The sequence below is a fragment of the Pleuronectes platessa genome, chromosome 6, assembly GCF_947347685.1.
Source record: "Pleuronectes platessa chromosome 6, fPlePla1.1, whole genome shotgun sequence".
Taxonomy (NCBI): Eukaryota; Metazoa; Chordata; class Actinopteri; order Pleuronectiformes; family Pleuronectidae; genus Pleuronectes; species Pleuronectes platessa.
In genome coordinates this window covers 6,917,472-6,943,530 of record NC_070631.1, presented here as the reverse complement: position 1 = coordinate 6,943,530, position 26,059 = coordinate 6,917,472, and the positions used below count along the sequence as shown (strand labels likewise).

At 40.3% G+C, this 26,059-nt stretch overlaps 3 protein-coding genes and 2 non-coding genes across 8 annotated transcripts; all 5 read right to left on the bottom strand.

Annotated features, from left to right (window-relative positions):
- Positions 1-2,061: 2,061 nt before the first annotated feature.
- Positions 2,062-8,038, bottom strand: LOC128442017 (prostaglandin E synthase 3). Its single transcript, XM_053424181.1, has 8 exons — positions 7,849-8,038; positions 5,235-5,348; positions 4,558-4,627; positions 4,336-4,434; positions 4,116-4,205; positions 3,320-3,373; positions 3,185-3,212; positions 2,062-3,082 (listed from the first exon to the last, which is right to left on the bottom strand). Coding segments are annotated over exons 1-8 (477 nt in total). The 5' UTR covers positions 7,851-8,038; the 3' UTR covers positions 2,062-3,062.
- Positions 8,039-9,703: 1,665 nt separating this feature from the next.
- Positions 9,704-17,775, bottom strand: naca (nascent polypeptide associated complex subunit alpha). Of its 4 annotated transcripts, none has more exons than XM_053424171.1 (9): positions 17,685-17,764; positions 16,577-16,651; positions 14,175-14,888; positions 11,133-11,218; positions 10,801-10,878; positions 10,550-10,696; positions 10,256-10,384; positions 10,042-10,164; positions 9,704-9,823 (listed from the first exon to the last, which is right to left on the bottom strand). In XM_053424171.1, exons 2-9 carry the CDS (start codon positions 16,644-16,646, stop codon positions 9,809-9,811), a joined length of 1,362 nt encoding a protein of 453 aa, XP_053280146.1. In that variant the 5' UTR covers positions 16,647-16,651; positions 17,685-17,764; the 3' UTR covers positions 9,704-9,808. The 4 variants fall into 4 exon arrangements, with proteins under 4 accessions (XP_053280146.1, XP_053280147.1, XP_053280149.1 ...); XM_053424172.1 differs by having other exon boundaries at positions 17,618-17,739; XM_053424174.1 differs by lacking the exon at positions 14,175-14,888 and having other exon boundaries at positions 17,685-17,775.
- On the bottom strand, positions 9,898-9,973 carry LOC128443223 (small nucleolar RNA SNORD59). The gene has a single exon (XR_008339009.1). It is a non-coding gene; the product is annotated as a small nucleolar RNA SNORD59 (small nucleolar RNA).
- Positions 10,963-11,034, bottom strand: LOC128443222 (small nucleolar RNA SNORD59). Its single transcript, XR_008339008.1, has one exon. It is a non-coding gene; the product is annotated as a small nucleolar RNA SNORD59 (small nucleolar RNA).
- Positions 17,776-18,796: 1,021 nt separating the features above from the next.
- prim1 (DNA primase subunit 1) lies at positions 18,797-22,396 on the bottom strand. The gene is made up of 13 exons (XM_053425595.1): positions 22,119-22,396; positions 21,360-21,517; positions 21,140-21,246; positions 20,941-21,014; positions 20,701-20,837; positions 20,465-20,523; positions 20,271-20,380; positions 20,081-20,172; positions 19,835-19,967; positions 19,669-19,738; positions 19,489-19,589; positions 19,156-19,254; positions 18,797-19,072 (listed from the first exon to the last, which is right to left on the bottom strand). The coding sequence occupies exons 1-13, from the start codon at positions 22,225-22,227 to the stop codon at positions 19,053-19,055; spliced, it is 1,269 nt and encodes a 422-aa protein (XP_053281570.1). The 5' UTR covers positions 22,228-22,396; the 3' UTR covers positions 18,797-19,052.
- Between the last annotated feature and the right edge of the window lie 3,663 nt (positions 22,397-26,059).

Below are 26,059 nucleotides of genomic sequence, written 5' to 3'. Positions count from 1 at the left end.
CTTTTATTTCGGGTACCAGAGGTGGTAAAAGTACACACATCTTGTGATATAAATGACTCAAGTCAAAGTGTAAGTACTGATTCAACTTTTTTACTCAAGTAAAAGTATAAGATTACAGGTTTCTGAGATGTACTCAAAGTATAAAAGTAAAACAAATTCTCCCGGCTGTGTAAAGCAAACTGAGACTCATGTCACATTAATACATTTCAAAGACTATTTACCTTGAACCACTAACCATAACCCTAACCCTAACCCTAATAAAACAGGGGTGAAAGCAAGAAAAGCTTTGTGAGCATGAAAAAATGTCTAAAAAGAAATGTGCACAATGTTTTGAATGGACTATTTTTAATTCAAGTAAGGCCAGCAATAGAAAATTGATTTGCTCTGCCTCTTTGTAGACATTAACAAGGTTATTAGTAATGTGGGTCATTCTTTCTTTTCGTCCATGTTGTTGGTCCCTGTCACAAACATATGTGCCTCACCTCTTCTCTGCTCTTGATTCTTCCTCTCTGGGCTGTTTTAATCTTAACGCCGTGTTATGTGCTGTATGTTCACTTGATATGTTACAGTACAAGGAATCGTCTTTTCTGTGTTATTGTCCATTTAGGTTGAAAACTGTTTTTATGTTGGAACGGTAGAACTTGATGATCCAAAATTAAAAATAAAAGATGTTTCCCCTCAAATGCCATACAGCAAAGGTAACAAGCCTGTTCTGAAAATGTAAGAAGTTGGAAGTACAATATATATGTGTTAAAATATAAAGGCAGTTAAAATAAATGGTTGTCAGAAAAATATATAATCAAGTAAAGTACAAATACCTGAAAAATCTACTAAAGGAATGCAACAAAGTATTTGTACTTTGTTACTCCCCATCTCTGGATGGTATTTATACTTCTACTCCACTACATTTATATGACAGCTGCTGATACTAGTTTTTTAGAAATATCAGATTATAAAAACAAATCAAAAAAATATAAGAATGATAAACTAGAGCACTTAAAGGCCAACCTTTACAAGCTGTAACATTTCAATGGTGCTTAATGCATAAGTAATTATGATCTAATGTAGATATTTAGGACAATTTTGCATAAGGAATACTTTCTAGCTTAGTCATAAGCAGGTTTTGATCAAAGCAGAAAACCAGAATATACCAGTTAATAATCTAGGCCATGTAGCCATCCTCTTACAAAGCAAAGTCTAAACTTTTATTAGATTTTTCTTCAGGGTGACAACAGGAAACTGCTGCTGCTTATTAATGTCATATTTCACGGAAATGACAGTGAAGAAATCAGGCCTGAAGAGGAAGTATGCTCATATTATGGGCCGAGGCGGCTGTAGGTCTCTGGGTCCTAAAGCCAAATATTCAGGAGGGAACGTTACATTATATAATTACAGATACCTCATACTCAAGTAGAAATACCGTATTATATGCGAGTTTATTTCTATTAAATATCACAAGGTTTTCTGTTTTAAAACAGCACCGACAGGCCCGGATTTTCTACTGAAAAGGATTTTATAATGAAAACGCTATGCTAATACATTATTAATTCTACAGCACAGCGAGGGTCTTAAATATTAAATTTGAGAAAAAGATTCAAACTTTCTAACATTCTCCCATCGTCATGTACGAGGAGGTTAACATTTTAAACACCTCAGAATAAAGTGTATTTCAGTTCAACACCAAATATTCACATCAAATACAGAACATATACAAAATTAAAAATAAAAGCAGGGCCGTTGTGATTTCCATGTAAATATTAATCAAATTAAGAGGCCACTGAATATACTGCATCTTAATTTGGAGATAAAATTACTGATTATATAGGTTCTCGAAGTAAGTGCAAAAGGAATCTATAATACAATAAACCAGGGTCCATGAATTAATTCTGATTTACTGGCAGGTTTGATGCCAAACATGACCCGCCGAATTCCCCAAATTATGATGCATCTTGTTCTCCTGATATCAGGGGTCATGACGCTTCGTTACAAGTCTAACTTTGTATTCAGTGACAAATTAATCATACATGTCAAATGTAATTTCCAAAAAAAAGGCCTTTTAAATGATTCTTAAACAGTTTATTAGAAAGATGTAGACAATAAAAAAAGAATTTCCACTGTAAGTCAACATTACTTGTCTCCCCTTACATTTTATTTGACAGTGCAAATATAATTTGGTCATTACACGGCACCACATCGTTGCAACACGTCCTCACCAACGAGGGGGGATCTATTCTAGATGAACATGGAAAGAACCTGGAGAATAGCAACAAACCACATACAGTTGAATGAACCTCAAGCTTCTTTTAACAGCCTAAAAAATGTCACCTTGTTTCTGCTGTCCAATATGATAGTGTCGTGTGGGTAGGGAGAGAAGAGCTGTCAAGATACTAAATATGTGAGATTCATTCAGATTACCACGCAGGTGACCACTGGGAAGATGCAAATGTTTCTGCAATGGTTTCAGAAACGAGAAGTAAAGGGAAACATGTAAGCTGGAAGGTTAAGCTACAGAAACAGAGACTGGCTTCCTGGATATCTAATTCACATCACATGGAAGGCTTTGGAGGAGCCAAATCGATAAATCAATGGAACTAATTATTTTGATGCACACATCTACTTTTGACTTAAACCTTGAGAAAACCACACCAGTCTACTAACTTAAAACCACAAAATTTGGAATGGGTTGGCCCAATTATTTCAAACCACAATTAATTTGAAAACAAAATGTTTTATCTCTTTTTAAACACATATTGCTCAGTTGAGGACAACTATACAGCTTTTCCAACAAATGTGTGCTTGGTTGTAATATTTAACAGTAAAACAAGATACCCGAAAAGGTGCAGTACAGCAAATGGAAGTGGAGATAGCTGCTCTGTACAATACCATGCATATCAACCTTCAGTGGACTGATCGGTCATGAGTTTGGAGCAGAGAATAAGGTTTTAAATATGACTACTGACTCGTATGTACAGTTGTTTGTCACTGCCTTCAATTTTAGATATACATTTGTTTAAGATTCCTCTTGCCAACTGTTCTTCCATTTTCTTTCCAGAGTCTGTCTTCTATTCCAAATCTGGCATTTCTGAAAGTGAAAGGAAAAACAGTCTTACACTCACGAAAGCACTTATTTTTAAATCTTGTATCACCACCATTATAAACAGCTAGAATTTGATGCATTACTTACTTTCATCATCGCTATCTGCTGACTCATCCTAAAAAGACAAAAGGGTAGAAGGTTGAATAATCATCTGATCAATGTTTCAACAAGAACAGTTATAGACACTGAATATCACAATTAATTAAGTAAAAAGATTCATACCTCATCTGGACCTTCGAGATCAAGATCTTCCTCTCCTCCCATGTTGTTCATCAGCTGTAATATAACAACAACAGTATTAAAGCAAAGTCTTATCCTCAAATGGAAAACCCAATATCTTTTACAGCTTTAGATTTAGTTAAGGTTCATATATACATTTTTGCGGAATTCTATATTCAAATTTTCTTAATGAGTAAAACTGTTTACATGCACCAATCTCTTTTCTTCTAAACCATTTATTGCAAAAAATTGCCTATTCAGGACCTTGTGCTGTTATTTGTTAAATCATTTTTGGGGCATTTAGACAGGAGAAGAGGGAGACAGGGCGGGAGGATGACAAATGTTCCTGAAAGGATGAAGCAGCCAACGCTGCCGTTCAAGATCCGTGTCACAAACCCTTAACTAACGAAACAGGCTCCCCAACTATTCTTTCTTCTATCTTAGACCTGCCACCAACTAATATACAGATTTGGTCCATTTTATGCAAAGAGTGGAATAGTCAGTTGTTATAGTAAAAGATATACATAAATATGAAATGATGACTAATACCAAATTAAATTTTAATACAAGGCATGCAAATGCTACCAACTAATTTTAAGTCATTACATTATTTCATAATATTGTCTTAAACCCATATTCACACAAGCTTGTAAGACATTTTGGTCCTTGTGCATTTTTAGAGTGCGTTTGTAATTTTGATCAAGAATGCTGAAGCTGAAACATCAGTCTAGAAAACGCTCTTGGTTAAGTTTAAAAACAGTGACAATGAATACTTTAATCTGTTTATCAGGGTGCTTACATCTGAGAGTGGGTTGGAGTTGACCATCTCCTCATCCGAATCGTCCTCCCAGTCTCTCCAGTTGCTGAAGTCAACACTGAGCCAACTCAGCTGTGAAAACAATATCAGTGTCTCACGTTATAGGAATCTGATGCAAATCGAACTGAATCTTTCTGGAAACCATTTGCATTTTGAATGTATGCTACAAATTGTGTATTACATTCAATGGTTGACTACGTACCTTAACCTTGTCTTTTGTTAGCCTCGGCCACGGCTTTCCCGGCTGCACTTTTTTTAAGTAACACATCACTGAGCGACCTGTGCATTTGTGTTTGGAATCCTACATTGAGGCAGAAAGATAACAGCAGTGTTATATCAATCTCATTCACTATCTTGTGCAAATAATTATTTACAATATCATAAAGAAACATTAATCAAAGCAACGATTCGGACAGTGACGTACATTTTCATCAATGGCGTCAAAAAGGTCTATTTCATTCTCATGTTTCTCATTTTCGGTTCCTGCAAGACAGCTGTGGAGAACAAAAGAAAAGAAAAAACATGATTTTGGGAAAATGAAACAACACTCAGTTAACTGAAAAACAAGACAAGATTTCGAAAATCTGGGAATTATTCTTACTCACAGCATAAGCTCATAACACGTGGCTAAACAAAAATAAAGTAATAAATCTAAAGCTGTAACTGCTCTTATATTGTGTTTCCACAGTTTTGGACATGTTACTATGTTGCTCACTCATCTTTACAAGAAGCACACTTCATACTTCTCATTTCATTAATTAACTGATTAATGTCTGTGTGCTGGGCTCTTCATTTATCTTTGAAAATGTGTTAACTATCTGCATCTAGTTTTCTATGGCACTCGGATTGGACACCACGCCTGTATTAGTCTCAGACTCATCCTGATTTTGGCGGATATAAAGTCAAATATGTTTGACAACTGTTGAGAAGACGCTTTGTAAGCTAGAGAACCAGTTGTGATGAACAAGAGCCCAGATTCTGTGTTAACCCAATGATTTTTGTCTCAGAAGTTTGATTATGATACTTAACAAACAACAAAGGAACAAGGAAATGACAAGTTAATACAACTTAATATTTTGAGTCTGCATGCGACAAACTTACGTGAAACCAAACTTTGTTTTGTCAAATGTGACTTTAACATCTTTGCTGTCTGCTACACAGAACTCTATAAAAACAGCGTCCCTCCTGTCGTACCACTTGGCGGTTGCTGGATGCCTGTGAAAAGAAAGAGGGAAATGTAAACAGTCTGTAACATTCAGTGTGCATATCTAATTTGTTGTGCCCATTAAATTAGATTGGGTTCAATAACAACAGGGGTCACTTTTTAAACTATTATTAACCGTTCATTCATTCATTCTTAAGGCCTCAGTATGCTTCTCCGAGTCCGTTTCGGAATGACGGACGGACGGATCGGACGGACCCTTTTTGATTTATAGTTCTACGAGCCTTTTTGTTGTGAAAACAATTCACCGCCAGAACAGTAGATGGCGAAACGGAAGTCGAGCTTAGACAAGCCTACCTCATGAGGTATATAGAAGAAGTCCACGCTGGTTTATTTACGTCCTCCCGGCTCCTCAGACACAGTGAACGATGGGAACTAACAGAAAAAGGACGTTGATGACGCGACAGTTTTTGCTGAATAAAGTGACACCCAGCGGGTCAAAATGCTTATGTTATCGTGTCTTAACGCAGCGGTTCCCCGGTCTTGTTTCCAAACTGCGTTGCTAATTCAACAGCTGCAACAGCTTGAAGCTACACGGAGGCAGCTAGCTCCCCCCAGCTTCCACACACAGTCAGCACGGACACCCGATACTAGCTACTACCAAGTGTTTGCTTCTAACCTGACGGTGTTTGAGAAACAGTGTCATGCGAGCCGTGGGATTAAAGTCAGCGGGTTTTGGTGCTGTTCCCACCGCAGTTAGCATGGTGGCTAGCCCGCTATCCCCGTTATCAAAGTTCGTTATAACCTCATGTGACCGTACACACATGCTGTAAGTGCTCTAACCAGCCACCGTCAGCCGGACAACGCCGCTGGCTTAACACACTTGTCACATTAATCATAGAGTCGTAGTTGTGATTTTGGTTTATTGTGATGTAGGGAATGGAACAGGAAGTTTCCATTCCGAAATGCTGGCGTTAGCGGACCAATCACAGCCAAGTGCTATCCGTGGGCTGTCCGTCATTTCGACGTATAGTTAGAAAAATGAGCGCGGCACGAAAAGCTCTCCGAGGAGCCTCGGAGAGGCACGGAGAGGGCGTTCCACGTTGGAGAGGGCGGTCCTATCTGTCCGTGTCCGTCAAAACGCAGAAGCATACATTGGCCTTTAGAGTTCCCCAGATCTACAACTCGTAAAACAGATTATACAAATGAATGCTGTTTATAGGAGATCAGGTCGAGACAATAGGCTGCCATCAACAAGCCCATGTATCAGGTTGCCACAAAGCCTCTGGTTACAGTTGGTCACATTAACAAGATGGTTTGGACGGGTTCATCTCAGCGAGTCCAATGTCCAAGTCGATTTTAATTATAACATATATGCATATGATAAAATGCATATTAATTTGGGATGCTTTTCAATTAAGAACAGGTTTAAATCATCTACTGTGGAATAATAGTGGGCATGTTACGTAAATCCTTTTTATGAATAGATTTAACAGTAATATTAAAATAAAAATACTTAATGATTAAATTTCGCCTAGAATTTATTTTGATAATCGGTTAATCATTTTAATCATCTCATTTGCAGTTCGTAAAATAGGATCCATCTTTTCATTTCTGTGGATTTAAATATACTCTTGTTTTAATTGGATAAAAAAACCGTGATGTTCATGGGAATGGGTTGAGCGACAAACGCAAGTTGATTTAATCACCTTAGGCTAAAGTCCAACTTTAAAGGTGTAGCTGTAAGACCGGATGAGTAGAACGCGAAAGAAACCACGTGTTTTTCATAGACTCAAATGATAATGTGATTCTGAATGATAAAACCCTCACTCGGCTGTAGATCTGCATTGGACGCTTATATGTGGTTATAACTAATCAATAACCACCCACAAACCTCCGAATATCTAAGTGTGGGTTTTATAAATTCAGTTTTCACTGGTATTAGTGCACGCGCCGTGTATTTATTGTCGGTGTTATTCTCTCTTCGTAGCATTTAACTGATGGCGTCATTAAGCAAATCCTCTTAAAGATGATCGCGGACTAATATGAAGCTAGCCTCGGACAAATGTTGGTTAATCCTCGCTCGATCCCTTTCTACAACTTCGCGATCGAGCTAGCAGCCCGTTTTCACGTCGCTAAAGTCCGTGTTTCTCCTGCTAGCCGGCGATATCCCGACACCTGACACGGAGCTAACCGGGGGATCAATGAACACCCTGCTAGTCAAGCTAACAACGCTGACTTTGGCCGTTGCCTTACTTCAGCCATGCGGTGCACCTGACTCGAACCCCGGGTAAAAAAAAAGAAGAAAGTAGGCGGCTGATACCGGGATCCCGGACCTGCGGAAATAAGTGCGGGGCCGAACCGCGTTTCTAAACCCGGTCCACGAAGCGGCGAGTGCCCGTTAGCTAGCAGCTCACTGGGGAAAGGCCAACCTCCCGCCTTGGCGAAAGCATGTTCGCGGACGGCTAACGCTAACTAGCTAGCTTGCTAAGCGTGTGGCTCTGTTGCACTTTCCCCTCCGTCCTTTCGTCACTTTAACTTCCAACAACTTACATGTCTGGGGTCGAAGTGAGTCTCGGTCTCGAAGGTAAAGCAATCCCGGGAGAAGAAGATCGGTAACGCCCGTGAAGAACCAGGAATGCTGCCCACACACAGTCACTGCAACAGCCTCGGTCCTGTGCACTGTGCTGCTCCGGATGCTCCTGCGTATCTCGGGATGTGAATAGCAGCCCTGGCGCAGATGCAGCGCACTAGACGCTTCTAGAAGTTAATGTGATTTTCTACGGAGTCAGGGGAGGAGGGAGGGAGGAGGGAGGAGGGGAGAGAGAGAGAGAGATCATCACTCTTACTGAGCTGTACCTCTTTATAATATATTATATTTAAACAATATATTACTGTAACATTTAAACAACTCTTTACAATACATTATAATAATATTTAAGGAAGTTCTTTACAATATATCATAATTAGATTTATACAACTCTTTACAATACATTAGTTATAATTGTTTCTAGTTGATTTACCTGTATTTAGTTTTCAAAGCTTCTGTCAATACTGTATTTGAATTAATACAGTTTATTATTATTGAGGGGCTATATTTGCTTCTTACTGTATATATTGTTGTTTTATGTCTGATTGTTGTTTTATGTCCAATGTACCAACCAGACCAAGGCAATATCCTGCATGTGTAAGTATAATTCTGATTCTGATTGGGTTAGATATAGATAAAACATTTATATTTAGGATTTACATTTATATTTAACATTTATATTTATATTTAACAGACCATCTACAGAATCACATTCATCGCTGAAAATCTGGTTAAAAATTCTCATGACTTGGCTGCGGCTTAATGAGGACAAGTGTCCCTTTTAATTTTCAGATTGTGTCAATTATTAAGGCCATTAAACATTTTAAATCTTCGACAAAAATCAAGATGAATGAAGTATATTCTGATAGGGCACAAGATAACTTTATTCATGATTGTTAGAAGATAATTCCCCCAAAATGCATTCTTCTCCAAGTAAATCAATCAAGATTACGCTTATTTTTCCTTTTAGGACTTATAATCCATAAAAGAATGAATATTTAGTTGTCTCCCATGTATTTATTAGAATTCCATAATATATTTTCATTTAAGTACAATTTTGGAATGAAAAAAGAATTTGCAGTTTGTTGCTTCACTCTGTCGCATTCATCTATGGAGTCCATGCTGACGTGACTGTACCATCTCCAGAGGACAGGTCTCCAGGGGTGTGGTTGGGTAGAAGATGGGTGCAGCCATAACAACAGTCACAAAACATTTGAGGGGAGGACGTGCTCCGAGTCTAATTAAGATCAACTGTGTGACTGTAGGATGGGTGTGTCACACTTGTGTCTTTATAAGAACTTCTATGAACAACCAATGTTACATTAGTCACTTTAAGTCGATAAGACAAGTGCTACCGAGTTTTTTATTAAATGGTGAAAAGACAAATCCATCAGTTACAGACCTGCCTTTTTCATATCTTATTTATCATAAGAGCATTGAAATCTGTTGATTGTATAGGTGCTACATTGTTAACCTTTATCAATCACTACGTTTTATACATTGAGGTGTTGAGGGCTGATTGGGCTAACAGCAGTCTATTGGGTTAAACAAGTATATACTTGATATTTTAGTAAACTGATCAACTATGGACAAAAGAAAGGTGAAAAGTAGGGGAAGGAATTAGCTCAATGTCCTTAACCTTAAAAAACGGAGGTCTCTGTTACCTCTAATTAAGGAATGTATAGGTATAGAAAATAAATATTTCCAGTAGTCTCCTGTACTAATTCACCTGCTTCATCCTTTCCTTGACCAGGCTAATAAGCCACAGTAATAATTCACCCCCTGCCCCCTTTTATCAATGAACTGCAAACACAAATATTTCATTTTATCAAGCCACAACTTTATTTCCATCTTGGGTATAAATTGTATAAACGAGCTTAGATTAAATCAGCAACATTTCTCCAACTCCTCGTTGACACTGGTTTACATCGTCAACTCCTGCAGAGGGAACAAGAAAAGATTGTTAGCAAATGTTTTTAAGATTTTTTTTTCTCCAGTTTTGAGAGTTCCTCTCTTCTCAGTACAGAAAATGTTAGCTTCAGTGAAACTCAGAAGAACGAAAGTCACTGTATCAATCATCACTGAAGAGTTTAAGATGGTTTGTTGACTAGAATGATTCCAAAAGATGACACTAGAAAAGTTTTTTTAAGTCTTACCATAATAGCATTGACAATGTCGTTATTGTTGTTTTTCAGGGCCCGTACAGCCTTCGCCCGCGACACGTTGGCTTGCGACATGACGAGTTCAATGTCTTTAACCTCAACTCCGGTTTCATCAACCTGTGAAAATAATAGCAGGAAAAAGTTAAACTCCTCAGATCATTAAATAATTCCTATTCAATTGTGTTACTTGAATAAAACTGTGACTAACCTCTTCTTCTTCGCTTTCCTCCTGTACTGTTGGCGTCTGTGTGTTTTCTTGGATGTTTGATACAGCTTCTCCCTGTACCTTGAATTTTTCTGCGGCAGCCAGCTGGGCTTGCTGGGAAAGATCTTCAATCTGTAGTGTGAGAGAGAGCAAAGTGAGACACCAATACATGACATTAACATTTTAGAGGTTTTACACTCACACCTCGACTGAAATGCTCTGTGAGTCTTTTCTGCGCTCATAAAAAGTAAAACTAGTTAAAACAGTCAGTGGATGGTGCCTTATTCGGCCTCATACCTTGGCTTCACCGAAGACGATGTATGTGTCTGATGCAGGGCTCTTGTAGACGTCTGGTTTGGTGATGACAAACAAGATGTTCTTTGATTTGCGAATTGTGACCCTGGTGACCCCTGTTACCTGCCTGAGACCAAGCTTTGACATTGCCTGCAAGATATATAAATAATCTTTAAAATGTCACATTTGAATCGTTACAAAGTGATCAAGAAAAAAAATTTGACTTAAATTAGAAAAAAAGTTAAGACCAGTACCTTCCGTGCCTTCTTTTCACTGCGGCTCTGTTTGGCTTTGCTGACAGGTTCCTCGTCAATCTCAGCAGCTGCTGCAAGCTTTAAGAGAACATTCATCCACATTTTAGGTTAACAAGTAAATAAACTCATAATTCTCATGCTAGTCACTCAAACGTTTTTTTCTCTTCTCAGAACAGAGGTTGGCTTCATTATACTCAGAAGAACGAAAGTCACTGTATTAATAATCACTGAAGAGTCAGAAACCACAACATCTACATTAAAGGTTTAATATGAGTCAAGCTTATGTTTGGACTCAAGGCAGCCATATATTAGAAAGCAGAATGAAGACTCACCTGAGCCTGCTGTGTCTGTGTCTGTGCAGAGTCCTGTTCCTCCAGATCAGGGACTGAGTCATCGCTGTCTGACTCAGTGCCAGATCCTACAGAAACCAACAGGAGACCATAAGTCACAACATGGTGCATTTAACATGGTTACAGAACTGAGTTTTCCTGCAAATAAGCTGCAATCATTCCTGGAAAATATAGAAACATTTGTATTGCCAAAACTTCACTCAAATTCAAATCAACTGTGCACTCTGGATGTATTGAGAACAATTCCCCTTCATTTTAAAACCATATTAACCAGACCATCAAGACATTTAAACCAACTAACGACTGACATCGTATGACCACAAATAAAAGGGCAAAAAACAAATTATTCGTCTCCAAAACAAGGAGCATCCATTATGACACCTATGTAGCACCTCAGTTTAAAGCATAAAAGACTTCCTAACCCCAACCCTTTTTTGTCATGACCTTGGAGAATGGCATATTTAAGTATTGCAGCAGATGCCAGGTGGCAGTGACAGTTGGAAAAATAGATGCACAGAAAGAGAGGAAAAAGAAAATACCCTTGTCATCCTTGATCTCAGGCTCCAACTTGGCTGGTGTTTTAGCAGGTGTGGGGGCAGGTTTGGGTGATGAGATGGGTTCAGAAATTGTATTTATTTCCTCGACCTCAGGTTTAACAGGGACAGGTTTTGCAAGTGCCTCTGCAAATGTGAGTTTACGAGGAGCTGGGGCAGGAACAGCAGGCTCAGTTTGAGCTGGTTTTAAGGGAGCAGATGAGGTTTCAGCTGCGGGCTTAGCAGGCGTGGTAACCTCTTCAGGTGTAGCCTTGACCTCAACCAATTTCACCTCAGTTACTAGTTTAGCATCCTTAACAGGAGCCTGCTTGGTAACTTCAGCAGCTGCTGGTTTAGGTTCTGCAACTGGCTTGACAACCTCAACAGGTACAGGCTTGGCATCTGGTTTTGAAAACTCAGCAGGAGCAGCTTTAATTTCCTTGACTTGTTTAGGAACCTCATCATCAATAGGTTTAGCCTCGGCAGCCGGCTTCACATCCTTAAGGGGGGCAGGTTTGGCCTCGACAGCCGGTTTAGCAACCTCAACAGGGGCAGGTTTGGCCTCAACAGCTGGCTTAGCAACCTCAACAGGGGCAGGTTTGGCCTCAACAGCTGGCTTAGCAACCTCAACAGGGGCAGGTTTGGCCTCGACAGCTGGCTTAGCAACCTCAACAGGGGCAGGTTTGGCCTCGACAGCTGGCTTAGCAACCTCAACAGGGGCAGGTTTGGCCTCGACAGCTGGCTTAGCAACCTCAACAGGGGCAGGTTTAGCCTCGACAGCTGGCTTAGCAGCCTGCACTGGGGCAGGTTTAGCCTCGACAACTGGCTTAGCAGCCTCAAGTGGGGCAGGTTTAGCCTCGACAACTGGCTTAGCAGCCTCAACTGGGGCAGGTTTAGCCTCGACAACTGGCTTAGGAGCCTCAACTGGGGCAGGTTTAGCCTCGACAACTGGCTTAGCAGCCTCAACTGGGACAGGTTTAGCCTCGACAACTGGCTTAGCAGCCTGAACTGGGGCAGGTTTAGCCTCGACAGCTGGCTTAGCAGCCTGAACTGGGGCAGGTTTAGCAGCCTGAATTGGGGCATGTTTAGCCTCGACAGCTGGCTTAGCAGCCTCAACTGGGACAGGTTTAGCCTCGACAGCTGGCTTACCAGCCTCAACTGGGGCAGGTTTGGCCTCGACAGCTGGCTTACCAGCCTCAACTGGGGCAGGTTTGGCCTCGACAGGAGCAGGTTTCTCAACAAGGGGTACAACCACAGGCATTGGAATTGACTTTTCAGATGGGATAAGTGGAGGCAGTTCATCGTCAGCAACTGCAGCAACCGTTTTTAATGAAGCTACTTTAACTTCAAATGGTTTGGGAGGGCTTGAGGGAAGAGTTTCCGAAAAAGAAACTGGTGCAGCTACAGCAGGCTTTGAAGTAACTTTAAAAGCAGCCGGTGAGGGTTTCTTTGTCTCAGCCGGGGCATGTTTAGCTTCAGCTAATGGAGCCTCGGCTGCTGTTACCTTGCACTCCTGAGAGGCAGGCACAAATGCCTCTCCTTTCTTAGGTTTTCCTTGCTTGCCAGCCTTGACAACTTTTGGAGTGGAGCGGTTAGCATGATACGCAGTGGAACTAGCAGGTGAGGCGGCTAGGGGAGAGGTCACAGGTGACAGGGGGGTAGAGGAGGGAGTAGATTTTGGTGACGTGGGAGAGGAGGAAGAGGCAGACATAGAAGAGCGTTTTCTTCTGCCAGGGACAGCCTTTGGGGCAGAGGAACCCTGAGCACCCTTGGCATCTTTGCCTTTGGGCTTAGCAGGGCCAGAAGCGGCCTGAGGTTGCTTGGAAGAAGCTGGGGCAGGAGGTGTAGCTGAATAGAAAAAGATTCTTTAATTTTTTTATCTGGATTGTTTAAGTCTTACTCATGCCAGTTAACAAACCAAGATGCAACCATATTTTTAGGGTTAGGAAAAGGACCTGCCTTATTTCAAAGTTTGATACAAACTGCCAGTCAAAATGCACAATACCAACCTCCACACAGAAAACCACATTTTAGATTTAGTCAGGATGCACTTAGGATAAAAAGAAAGATGCACAAAATGTCATACATCTATATATTACAACAAGGGACTCTGCTACATAAGACATAGCGCAAGTGGCCTAGTGATTCAATAATTTATGTTGTCTTAAAAATTTAGTATATATTTTTTATTTTAATGACAAAAACCTTGTAACTGATTGTATGAAAATCGGTTATGGAAAGAATAATTACCCTTTTACAGATGATAATGAAAGACTTGGAGACGAAAACAAGATTTAACGCTGAAAGAGCTATGACCCACACTGACCAATCAGAACGACCTTAATGTAGCCGACTTTCCCACACTGAAAATTGACACTTCAATTTTGTTGCGTGGAAAACAAGTCGTTTCTACTGAACCTGAATAAGATGGAGCGTTCCAGAAATACAATTCAAAAAGGTTGGGGGGGAAGGGGACGCTGCTAAAACCAACCTGACAGGTGGCGAGTGGTAATGTGTGGGCCTTCACATTTGGCGGTCCTCTTAGACTGAACGACCTTGGGAAGAAGTATAACAGGTTCTTTGACGAGATTTTCCTTTTGAGTGGCCACGTCAATGTTCACAACACCAGGCAATACTTCTTGAGTTGCATTCAGGGTAAGGTTTCTTGGACTCTCTACTTCAATTTTTGCGTCTTCGCCGTTTAAACTGACATCTTCAGGAGCAGCAGGTATAGGAGGAGATGGTTCCAGAGCAGATGGTTCAGGATCACCTGGCATTTCTTCTGCCACGGTTTCCGTCTCTTCTCCTGAGGGATTAACTTCATCAGGAATCTGCTTAGCCTCTTCACCAACCAATTCTTCAGCAGCAACCACAGATTCCTGACTTTGCACCTCTTCAGTTGGAGCTTTGGGTGAAGGCACGGACTCTTCAGGAACTGGCAGACCAGCGGAAGCCTCTGCTGGGTCAGCAGCTGTTACTTGCTGTGAAACTGGTGATGCTTCCAGGCCACTCTTTTCTGTTTGTTCGGCCATTTCTTGAGCTGCAGCAACACCATTTGGTGGATCAATACGTGACTCAATGCTAGTTTCTGGGGGGCTTATCTCTTGGGCAGGAGCAGGGGGTTCTGGAAGATTCTCCAGTGGCACTTCTTTGTTCACTGTGGGAACAGCCATCTCAGGAGTAGTAGTAATCAGAACTCCTGCAGCTGATGAGGGAAGAGCAGCGGCAGTAATGGGGAAGGAAAATAACAGTTGAGGACCTCAAATTGCAGATTGTAAGAGCTTAATAAATATACTAGTGAAAAAGAAACGGTGCTCCACACGTGTAAGGAAGTTCAGTGATGTGGAAGTGGCTCTTGATTTGCCCGTTTGGAAACAGAGGGGGTGTTGGTGCACTCAAAGACGGAAAAAGTGCCCATCCATGCAGTGTCCGAATGTGAGACAAGTGTTTTAAGACCTTTAAACCAAACAGCAGCCAGGTGCATTAAAAATAAACCATAAATCCATTTATAGTCCAAGATGATCCGTTTTAGATTTTCTAGTTTGTTTGCTCTTTGAGTTGTAAACTTTAGCATTCCCCCCGGTTTAGTTTCTTTATTGCACACAACAAATACAACTTAACCAAAATCACGAAAAACCACGTGAAGTACCTTGTCCCTCATTACTACATAAGCTGCTAGAGTTTGCTCTCTCTGCAGCATTCTAAAATGGAAAGCACATATGGATACAGTGCTCTAAAATATTTTACTCAAGACCCATCTGTTTTTACTGCATTTATACCTGCCTCAACAAATCACCCCAAGGAGAAAAAAAAAGAACAAACAAACCAGAACCTGATTACCTGGACAAAAAAGTGCAAATATGAAAACACCCTTGTGAATACTGGACTTGCATTTATTTTAACTCTTAATTACTTTTATAGCTCAGGCTGAATTATTGCACCGCTCCCTGGCAACTATGTGGAGTAATACTGAATAGTTAGTATATGAATGACTAAACATCCTAAGGAACTTGGCAAGGCATCTCAGTTACCAGCTGCAACTGATCAGTTAGTATACAAGTCTTGGTCACACCCCTGAGTAAGAACCTCCACCCACTTACAGACCATGAAAACCATGAGTGTATATTGGTGAAAGTTGATGAGTAAGATCTTTAAGCTTTATGGAATTATTCTGAAAATCTGATTCACTGTTGAAGCAAAAATTGAATTTCTGCTTCAACTTCCCGTCCAAAAGAAAACTACTCAAAATAAATCCAGGTTAAAAGCCTTCAACTACAAGTCAACCCATTGTGTATGTATATATATATATACATACAAAATGTGATTTGCATTTAAATAAATCCAAAATAAAGTGAGTTGTTAATATTGATGTTAGACACTATTGACACACATTTTACAATCTGAAATATAGATATGCAACACAGAATAATCGGCACCATCCCCCAACAAGGCAACAACTGTTATACACAAACTGGGTTAAAGTCATTCACTTTTCACAGGGGAACCCACAACAAACATCATGCACCGTGTCCAGTTGTCCGTGCAAGTCACCACACTCCTTTGTGAGTTTGTATAAATAAAGAGAGGGGTCCTGGAGAACTCTTCAAGGCAAGTGAAGCCACATCACCACTGCAGATAGCCTAGCAAGTAAACTACCGTTGCTAATGCCTGAACACATGGCTGGTGATAGTCAAAATAACCGTCACCTGTTACGTCAACTCAAGTGTCCAGGCAGCTGAGTCAACTGCTTTAACCAAATAACCCCCCCCCCCCCAGCAATCCAATATGGATTCCTCCACAATTTGTTGACCACTTCACAGGTTTGGAGAGTTCAAGGATCCCTTTCTTTAAAAACACACTATTGCAGGCATTTGAAGTTTAAAATATACGAACCAGTCTCCACTTGTGGCTGCTGCATCTCCTGCTCGGTGACGGGGACCGTTTCTGTGGCTTCACCGGGCATGGTTGCTTTTGAGGAAGAAACAAAAAAAACAAAGTATAAACAATTGAATCCCACAAGATTTAATAAATTTAAACTCATCAGATTTGGATAATTGATCTAATCAATTTAAGCCCAAAACTGTTGAGTCCCAATATGTGTGCAAGTATTTTCAGCATCCCTAATATACTTTGAAGGTAAGCTCATCTCTTACAGTGTGTGACTATGGGTTAACACTTTGTCTTCACTTGGGATGTCGGGCATCACCTTTTAAATATTACAGTATTGATCAAATATGAGCGATTGCAAAATAAAACCTAACTTTGCCAAAAGTGTAACAACCAGGTCCACACCTAAAACTGTTACATTAAAACAAAGTCTAATGTGAACTAGATTAACAGGAAATGATGTAAACCCCGTTCAACAAATACAGATTACAGAGTTATGACTCAAGTATTTGTGAAAAGATAAGATGGCATTCCTATAAATCTCAGTTCGCCCTCAAGGTTGAATATAGAGAAAGGAGGTTAACTCGAGATTTGTTATGGATTCAATGATTTGGGGATTTCTTAGTCAACACATGACACAACGCGTACGAACCGGACTGCAGCAGTTGTCAGAGCCGCACCGAGCCCACGCTTTAGCTTGTGAGCATCAGCTGTGGCGTTACTTTCCCCTGGATGGAAGCTAAGCTAACTACTTCCGTTAAACTCCACCGGGGAGGAAGCTAACCAGCTAATTAACCAGTTTCCCTTCCCACGGCTCTCCCCTCTGGTTTTACTCCCGGGGAAGACACCAGCTCACTCGGTTGAAACCCTTCCTCCCTCGCCGGCCCTGACAGGCGGCTCGTACACACACACGGGTAGTCATCATGTTCCCCCATTTTGAACCGGTAATCGGTGACACAACGGCGGATAAATCGGTGAACGGGAGGCCGGTGGCGTAACAATAGCCGAACCGGCCTGACGACGGGACTTTAACCAAGCATACGACACCTTTAACGGAGACGAGGATTTGTAAGAAACGGCTGGATGATGTTGGATTGTCCGCAGAGACACTCACCGACTCTGGACGTTATATCCAAGATGGCTGTGAGAGAGAACTCCTGACCCCCGCGTCACGGTGATATCCGCTTTACAGGCGGACTTTCTACTTCCGGGTTATTTAAAGGGAACGCACGTAGTTATTTTACCTCAATGACGTTTTTTGAGACTTCTGAAAAACTACTTTTTTCCCCCCAACTTTTCTCCTTCTTTCTCGTTTTGCATTTAACTGGGGTCCAAACGTTAAGAAGTGACATGGGACATTGGATTATTGGTGCCATTTGTCTAGTCCATCTATATTGTGTGTTTTGACTCTTTTCTCTTTAGAAGCATCGGATCTCCTCCCTTCTCTGCTCTGGATTTGCTTATGTGTGGATTGCCACTGGACATTTTTGGACACAAGAAGATTTCTTTAACAACTTAAGTCACATCACAGATAATTTAAGTGATTTTTATAAAGAAATAAGGATATATCAGATGTTTTCTGATTAGCTGTGATCATACATGTGATTAATCAGGTAGTTTATTGAAAATTTGTCGTGTTTTTTTCTGACACTTGTAAAAGTAAACCAGGTAGGTCTCTTGATAAAAGTGTCTTATTCACTTTTTGCAAGAGCGGCAACAACTTAGTAAATACAATTCCTGCATCCATATCTTTGTCATTATTTAACAGTTTCTTTCTTGGCTTGTGTCCCATCCTTCTACTTAGTACTGTGGAAATCCGTTGAGTGGTTTTTGTGTAATCCTGCCGACAAACAAGACCTCAAACCTTTAAGCACTGTACCCTGGATGCACGATGTACAATGCACCACTGAATGACGTCAATGCTTTCATAAAAGCAGATTAGAAACAAATAGATTTGTCAGATGGGGAATAAAGTATATGTTCTATGCTTGTGTTGACAACTCATAAAACAAAAAATAAAGATTAACATACTAGTGATGGTTGGAAGCATGTAGTTGAACTGATACAATCCAAAAAGAGATTTTAAACCGTTCCTTTATGACATTATTAGTAGAAGAGCTGATAAGAGTCCATATTCTATATTTGACTGAATATGGACTAATATTTTTTATAAAACATTATAGAGTTCAATAAAAACAGAGTAATTAGAATACAAGCTTATGAAAGTAGGTATACCAAAATTTATTTTCACAAATAACTGTACAGTAGCAACAAGTAGGAAATTTGAAAATGAACATATAAAGAAAATCCCAAACTAACTTTAGTTTATAAACGTATCATGACTGAATCTGATAAGAGTATAATAAAACATTTGAAATTGAAAATGACTGTTTCTCTGAGAAAATGGCAATATTCCACCACAACATGAAGCCACAACAGTTCACCATCAGAAATCGTTCGACTGTCTGATCGTTGATCCAGTTCAGAATTCTTTCTCAAGATCTAAAAGAAAAACAAGGAGAAAAGAATGCTGATGAAACATGTATGTAAAACCTCTCATTTAATCTACCATAATTAAAACCTACCACTCTTTTTGAGAAGTTCTCCTTTCCACGTTCGAGCCATTCCATCCAGAAACTGATCGAAGTATTTCACATACTTTGCCAAACTGGTTCTTTTGTAATCTGTAAAAAAAATCAGTTAACGGAAATATTCAGATGCACTTTAATCAAAATATTGTAAGTAAGGTTTTGGACTTTAAAGAAGCAAGTACCCTTAACTTCCACTATGACTAATTAAGTCTAATAATTCCATATTTTTTACTTATGTAAACAGAGTGAGTAGTATTTGTCACTATGATATGTAACGCAAAACAATGTGATGCAGTAGGACTGACACTCAGATTTTCAGAATTTCACCTCTGATCTTTCGTCTCTCTGTTGAATCCTTCTCGTTTTCCTTCACGTCCTCCGACTCCTCTTCTCCTGTTCTGGGCCGATCCAGCTCCTCACAGATCAGACTAGGAAAAAAGAGAAGTCACAACATCGACTCAGACAGTCCACACAACAGAGCACTAGGGCATTTAAGTTATGGCTCACCTGATTGTGGGCACATCAAAAGGGTTGAACGTTTCTAATTCTTTGAGGTCCATTGGAACGGAAATGCGTCCTGAACCGAGTTAGAAGTGAAAAGTCACAGTGAGATTCAGTCAGTGACATGTTCACCATTGAAGGCTTGGTTTTGTCTCATTAGATCTGCACTCACCTGTTTTGGGGTGGACACTGAAGGGGCTCTTCAGCAAATGGTTCACACCTTTACTGACATTGACGTCGAGCCGTGGGTAACAATACTGCAGCATGATTTCTTTCTCAAAGTGTTGACCCTTCTTGACGGTGCCCTGGAGGAGTAGATGGGGACTGTGTCACTGCCCGTGTCTTGGTCACAATGCCATTTTTGGAATGTCTAAGAAAACTTGAAATGTCCTTGGGTAAAACATTGAAAATTACACACCTGTTTCCTAATGGCTTGATCCTTGATAAGTTTCCAACGACTGTCAGGTTTCTTCTCATTCTGGAAGTCCTGCTGCAATTCTTTTCTAACATGTAAGAGATGAGTTAAGGTCAAGAGAGAAAATGCTGTTTAACCACCAGCTCCACTGTGCGTGTTCTCGTGAATACACATCCAACTGTTAAAAGGATATCTTCAGGCACCATTGCCAGCACTTTGTCCACAGACTCCTTGCGGCTCAGTATCTCCTGATCCTGCAGTGCATACTGGGGAAAGTATTTCTCCACCACCAACAAAGACTCTCTGTTGAGACGAAATTTAAACAGTTGAAGACGCAACAAAATACAGAATACAAACAGTAGCAGCTTCAAACTATCAGATTCTTACTTGATCAAAGGATGGAGAGGATCTGTCAGCACCACTTTCTTCACGGTCTCGTCACCCCCCTGTTAATCAGCAGAAAAAATGTACTGACTGGTTTGCACATACAAGCCGCAAACTGTTCCTCACAGCTTAAAAAACGTAAATTCATCTTTAGAAGAGCTAAGCAAGTGCCTTTGGTGGCTGTCTGGGTCTAAACTATGTCATGAGAGATGTCCTCATTATTCACTAGAGGCTGTTACCTTCACCAGGCTCAGGTATTCTGCAACAGCAGAGCGTGCAGCTACAGAGAGCTTCCTGGCAGCTTCATCACACACCCAGCAATGAACTCCTCTTCTGCCAGAATAAACCCACAACAGGTGCTGGAAACCAAAGTCCTCTGGAATGTCACATAATACAAAGTAAGTGCTTCATGTTAATTTTGCCACAAATATAAATAACACAAGCAGATGGCTGGACACAAAATCAAAAGGCAAACAAACCTCGAAGAGCTCTATCCAGGATATGAATAGCAACGGTCATCAGGGTCCAGCACTTGGAACAAATATCTGCAGCACTAAAATAAAAGTTTTTGTCAGAATATGTTGAGTTAAATAGTCTAAGTAATGAAAAATGGATGGTAATTAAGGACAATAAGACATATTTGAACGTCAGCTAAAGTTAACCTTATAATCCATTTACCTGCAACAGCTCCTGACATCATCATAATCTGTCATATCAATATCAAACACCAGCTCCTTCTCCAGTGCCTGGAAGCTTCCCGACTTCACTGTGTTGTGTTGGTTTGGCTGTGGGCGACAAACAGACAACATTATCTTTAAATGTTCCTGCACAAACAGCAAAGGCTCCTGCAGAGACAGAGTCCTGTACGAGTGCATCTGATAGGAACAAGCAATCTCACCCTGTGACTGTATATTGCTCCGATGTCAATCTTGTAGGGGTTCATCTTCTGGATCTCCTTCTCCAGCTCGCTCTGCGTGGTGAACGACTGGTAGCGTACGTAGATGTCATCTTTGAGGGTGAAGGAGAACTCCCGGTTGTGAAAGTAGTTCTTCTGCACTGAGGTTCAAAAAAGAAACAACAGATTAACCTCTCAGACAGTCAGTCACCAGTTTATTAGGCAGACTTTGCTAAAACTCATTGTTTACTCAATCACAAGATCACTTAGATAAAGTTTGTGTTGATGTTGAACTGTATTGCATTCTATCCACAGGTGCTTCTTTTACTTAACCAACTCTATTGATATAAAGGTATTGGAGACATGACATGGTTACTCTCTTTTGTCCTTAACCCTACAGCAACAAATACGTTCAGTGGTCAGTTTAAGAACACCTACTAAAATATGAACATCATCTAATGAAATGAGGCCTTTCAATGAGCTGTTTGTGATGAACAACTGTGTGTTCTTGCTTATGCTGTGAGAGATTGACCATAAATACTGAAGCAGGCCAACTTATTAAATATCAACAGCACCACACAATGCATCGGTTTCAGCCAGGTGTGACTAATAAACTGATAACTGAGTGTCTCAATGTTTAACAGGAAAACAAACCAACCGACAACAGCTGTGTCACAAAGTCACAAACATCAGGAGGATAGTTTAGTTAGCTAACAATAAGCTAACGGGATGTCACTGTCCTGTCTAATCCCTGTCAGTCACCTCCTCCATAGTTGAGCCAGCGGTGGTACTGAGAGAAGGGGAAGAGGCGGCGGTAATACAGCGGCAGGAGATCCGGCAGGCAGCCCGAGTCGTAACCGGAGGAAGGCATCTCCCGGTGGTGAGCACGCTTCTCCGGTGAACGTGTAAAAACAGCGTTAAACTTTCCCGCGACTCCCAGCGTCTGTGTGTTGGTGAACAACGCGGGAAAAAACGCATAAGCAGCGGACACAACCAATGAGAAGAGGAGGAGACGATGTCGTCATCAAAATCCAGGAAGTGACTTTTAAAGGAGAAGATCTTTGATCAAACTGCAGAAGAAAATATGACGAGTGAGCGGAAATCGAGATGAAATATGCTTTATGTGTGATGAAGAAGTGTGACGTCACTGTGAGGAGCTTATATAACGTCAGTTGTCACTTTACTGAATCTTGTAGTATTTGTCCTGCGACGAACAGAGGGGCGGAAGTGACGTGCTGCCGGGATATGAGGGATTATGGGAAATGTAGTAATTTCTTTTGACTCTGGTGCAAGTTTCCCTTTTAATCAAACAATGAAATAAATACAAAAACAATGCTATAATGTACTCAACTGTGTAAATTATTCAAATTAATATTTTAAAATACAAAATCAGGTAAAGAATAAGAAGAGCACTTGAGCTACATTTCCTACATTTATATATAAATATGATATTTTGTTTTCATCACTACTTTGTTATGTGAACACAGATCATATTTTTCTCAATCTCCATTAAAGTTTGATTTACAAACTACAATTCACACTTATCTTATCCATCTTTTTAATCTGGCATATTCAGTCTGATTGTTTTCCATCTGGGCAACCAACATAATGTTTTATTCAATGTTCATTTTATTCATCTTTTTTTAATGTTTTTTTTGTTCTGTTTTCTATATCTGCCTTGAGTTTCTATGAAAGGTGCCTATAAGTAAAATGTATTATTATTATCAAAAAGGAACCGTCATCTTACAGTTCCTGTAATCTAGAAGTATTTTACTGCAACATCCTCTTTTTAGATACCACAGAGAAGTAATCGACGCTTACTCCATCAAAAAACATTCCGCTCTTTATGCACTGCATTTTCTGTTCCCCACCTATAGAGGGCGGTACGATGTCATCACAATAGTGTCAGGTTTGGTACATTTAGCTCCACTTTCCTGGAATTTGCAAATAAATGCCACTTTAATTCTTCTTCACAGATTTTTCCGAGATTACAATAAGACCACTAACATTCAGCATCATGAGTGTAATTATAAGTGAACCAGGGTTTAGAGAGAGACCACACAAGTCCTTCTTTGGTTTCTTTTGGTCAAAATTAATTTATGACCTCCTCTGTCTGATACGAGTGCAGGTACATGCAAAGTGCATGGTTCAAGCTCTGCTCTGCCATTTGAAAAGGGCACTTTTTGCGCGCCGAACAAAAGCCGGTGTGCCCCTCTTCTGCTCAGCAATAATGTGGCTTTACTTCTATGTTTTCATGCAGCCACTCTGAAACCCTATCTCCCTGAAGTGGCGCTGTTCAGACTGAAGGTCGAGAGCTGGGCAGCGTTAAGAGCTCTTGTCAGTTATTGTACTTTTGATATGAAAAAAAAACCCTATGTACAGTTTTACCACACATTTGCCTCGATATGATGGGCTCTATAATATTATCAATTCGGTCTCATCTCATGACTTGTATTGTTGGAACCGCTCTCTATGATTTCAACAACCTTATTTGTGTGTAAATATCCTTTTAGAGAACTGGCACACCAAGCCACCACCACTATTATTCTCTCCATTTATTTATCATCTATTATCATCCTTTCTACAACTGTCAGACAGATAGATGCTGAGAGTGGGGACAATCCTCGACTGCTGATTTCACCTAGTTTTTTAGCATAACCATAAGAAATACCTTTGCACTAAATGTATGATAATGAGCCAATTTCTCCTTTGCATGCAGCATCAGTAAGCTGTGGCATGTTCAACAGCAATTAACAGGCCGGTATTGGTCTGACCGTAACTGTGCACAGCAATACATTTCCACCTCATGATTGCACTTGTGTTTATGTTAATACTCTTTATTCGTACCCTGATCTACATAATGCGAGAGCTCTCAACCACGTCATACTCGAATTATGCAAATTGTTCAGCTGCAAGGCATTGGGGTTGTGATGGGTTTTTCATTTTTGGGTCCTTTTCTCAAAGATGATTACAGTTGGATTTGGGATTAATGCCTTTCTGTCTGTCTCTTCTCTAGCATCACTGTATGTTGACATATACACACACACACACGCACACGCACACACACACACACAAACACTAAATGTCAGTAGGGGGAGTTAGGTAAAAGTGAAACAAGGGGTAAAAAAAGCACCTTTCACCCAGTACTTGATAAATCTAGGTCAGACAATCGTCAGGTGCCCACAGAGCATGTTAGCCAGCCCTATAGGTCAATATGTTAGCTGTACATGAAGAGTCATAGTTTCAGGAATACAAAAAAAAACTCCCCGCGTCTTCAGATGACCAGAGTGGGCAACCATCTCAGACTGCTGTCACTTCGCATCAGGATAACACAGATGACACAGAGTTCAGTAGGAAACCTCTAAAACACAATCAACTTAACACATGAGCAAATGTTGAATGACTGTGTTCGATGGTACTGATTCAAAAAGCCCAAATCATGGAAACTTTCTTAAACTCTAGTAGTTTCATAATAAGGAATGACTGTTCAGTATCTCTAGTATAAATTATCTTTTTGGAAATAACTCAACATTTTGGGACATACTGCTTACTTACTTACATCAAAATATTGATCCTATTCTTATGTCAGTGCAGTAACTAGATACTGTTGGCGGAAGCTGAAGTACACCCCCCCAAACAAACCCAAATAGACATGGGGAGAACATGCAACCAGTAACTCTCTTTGCTGGGAGGCAACAGTGCTAAACACTGAACAATGTTTACATATACAATTATTATAACAAAATGAAAGACAGGGTTTTTTCCACATTGGAGAAAGGGAATGACTGAATTCATTTTGATAAACTGTCTGTAACTCGATGTTTTGAAAATCAGACTTAAAGATACAGCAAGAGGCAGAACGGGAGCTTGAGGGTGTGAAAGGTTGAAGTAGTTGTGTGTAAGTGTCTGCATCTATAAGGGTAACATATTTCCTATGTAGAGACAATAGAGCAGAGCACATAGGTAGAAATTTCGGTGAAGCAAGCAACATTTTACCTGGTTTATCTCTGCACCAGGCAGCAGGTGCAGTCCACATGCCGGTGCAGAGTTTCACGCTTTACGTTAATGGCATCAAAGAGCCCTCTGTGACAGATGAGCGGTTGCTTCCATTTACGTTCGGCACAACCCGCCACGCTCCACTTGCTCCCCAAATGGCTGACACTCTCAAAACCCCTGTTACACTTCAGATTGATGAAGCCATCTGTCATGTACTTGGGGTTTGCAGGCAGCGCTCAGCCCCCACACGCTACATGCTACATGTTGTAGAAACATATGTGAAGTCACTCATACGCTTCATGTAAAAATAATTTACATCCCCACACGACATTTGGATTGGAGGATAAACATCTAAAATATACACGATAGAAAGAGTGAGAGATAAATTCTGATAGATTTCTGTTTACCTTCATGCCTCAGACCTTTTCACAGACATTGCCATTGTCAGTGGGTTTATCATTTGAGTAACGACTACGACAGTACAAAGAAGATATCACGATAAGACAAAACATATTGAGTGAGACTACAGATACTTCCTGATTACTTCTGGTTTTCACAAACACAAAGTGCTGGAGATGAAAAGAAGCAATGCAAACAAATATCTACAAATCTTTTACCCTTTTGGGTGTTTCTATATCAACTGTAAATAAAAGTAGATTTAGGCCTTGAGACAAAGGCACATGAATTTTTCCATGAAGAGGAATCAA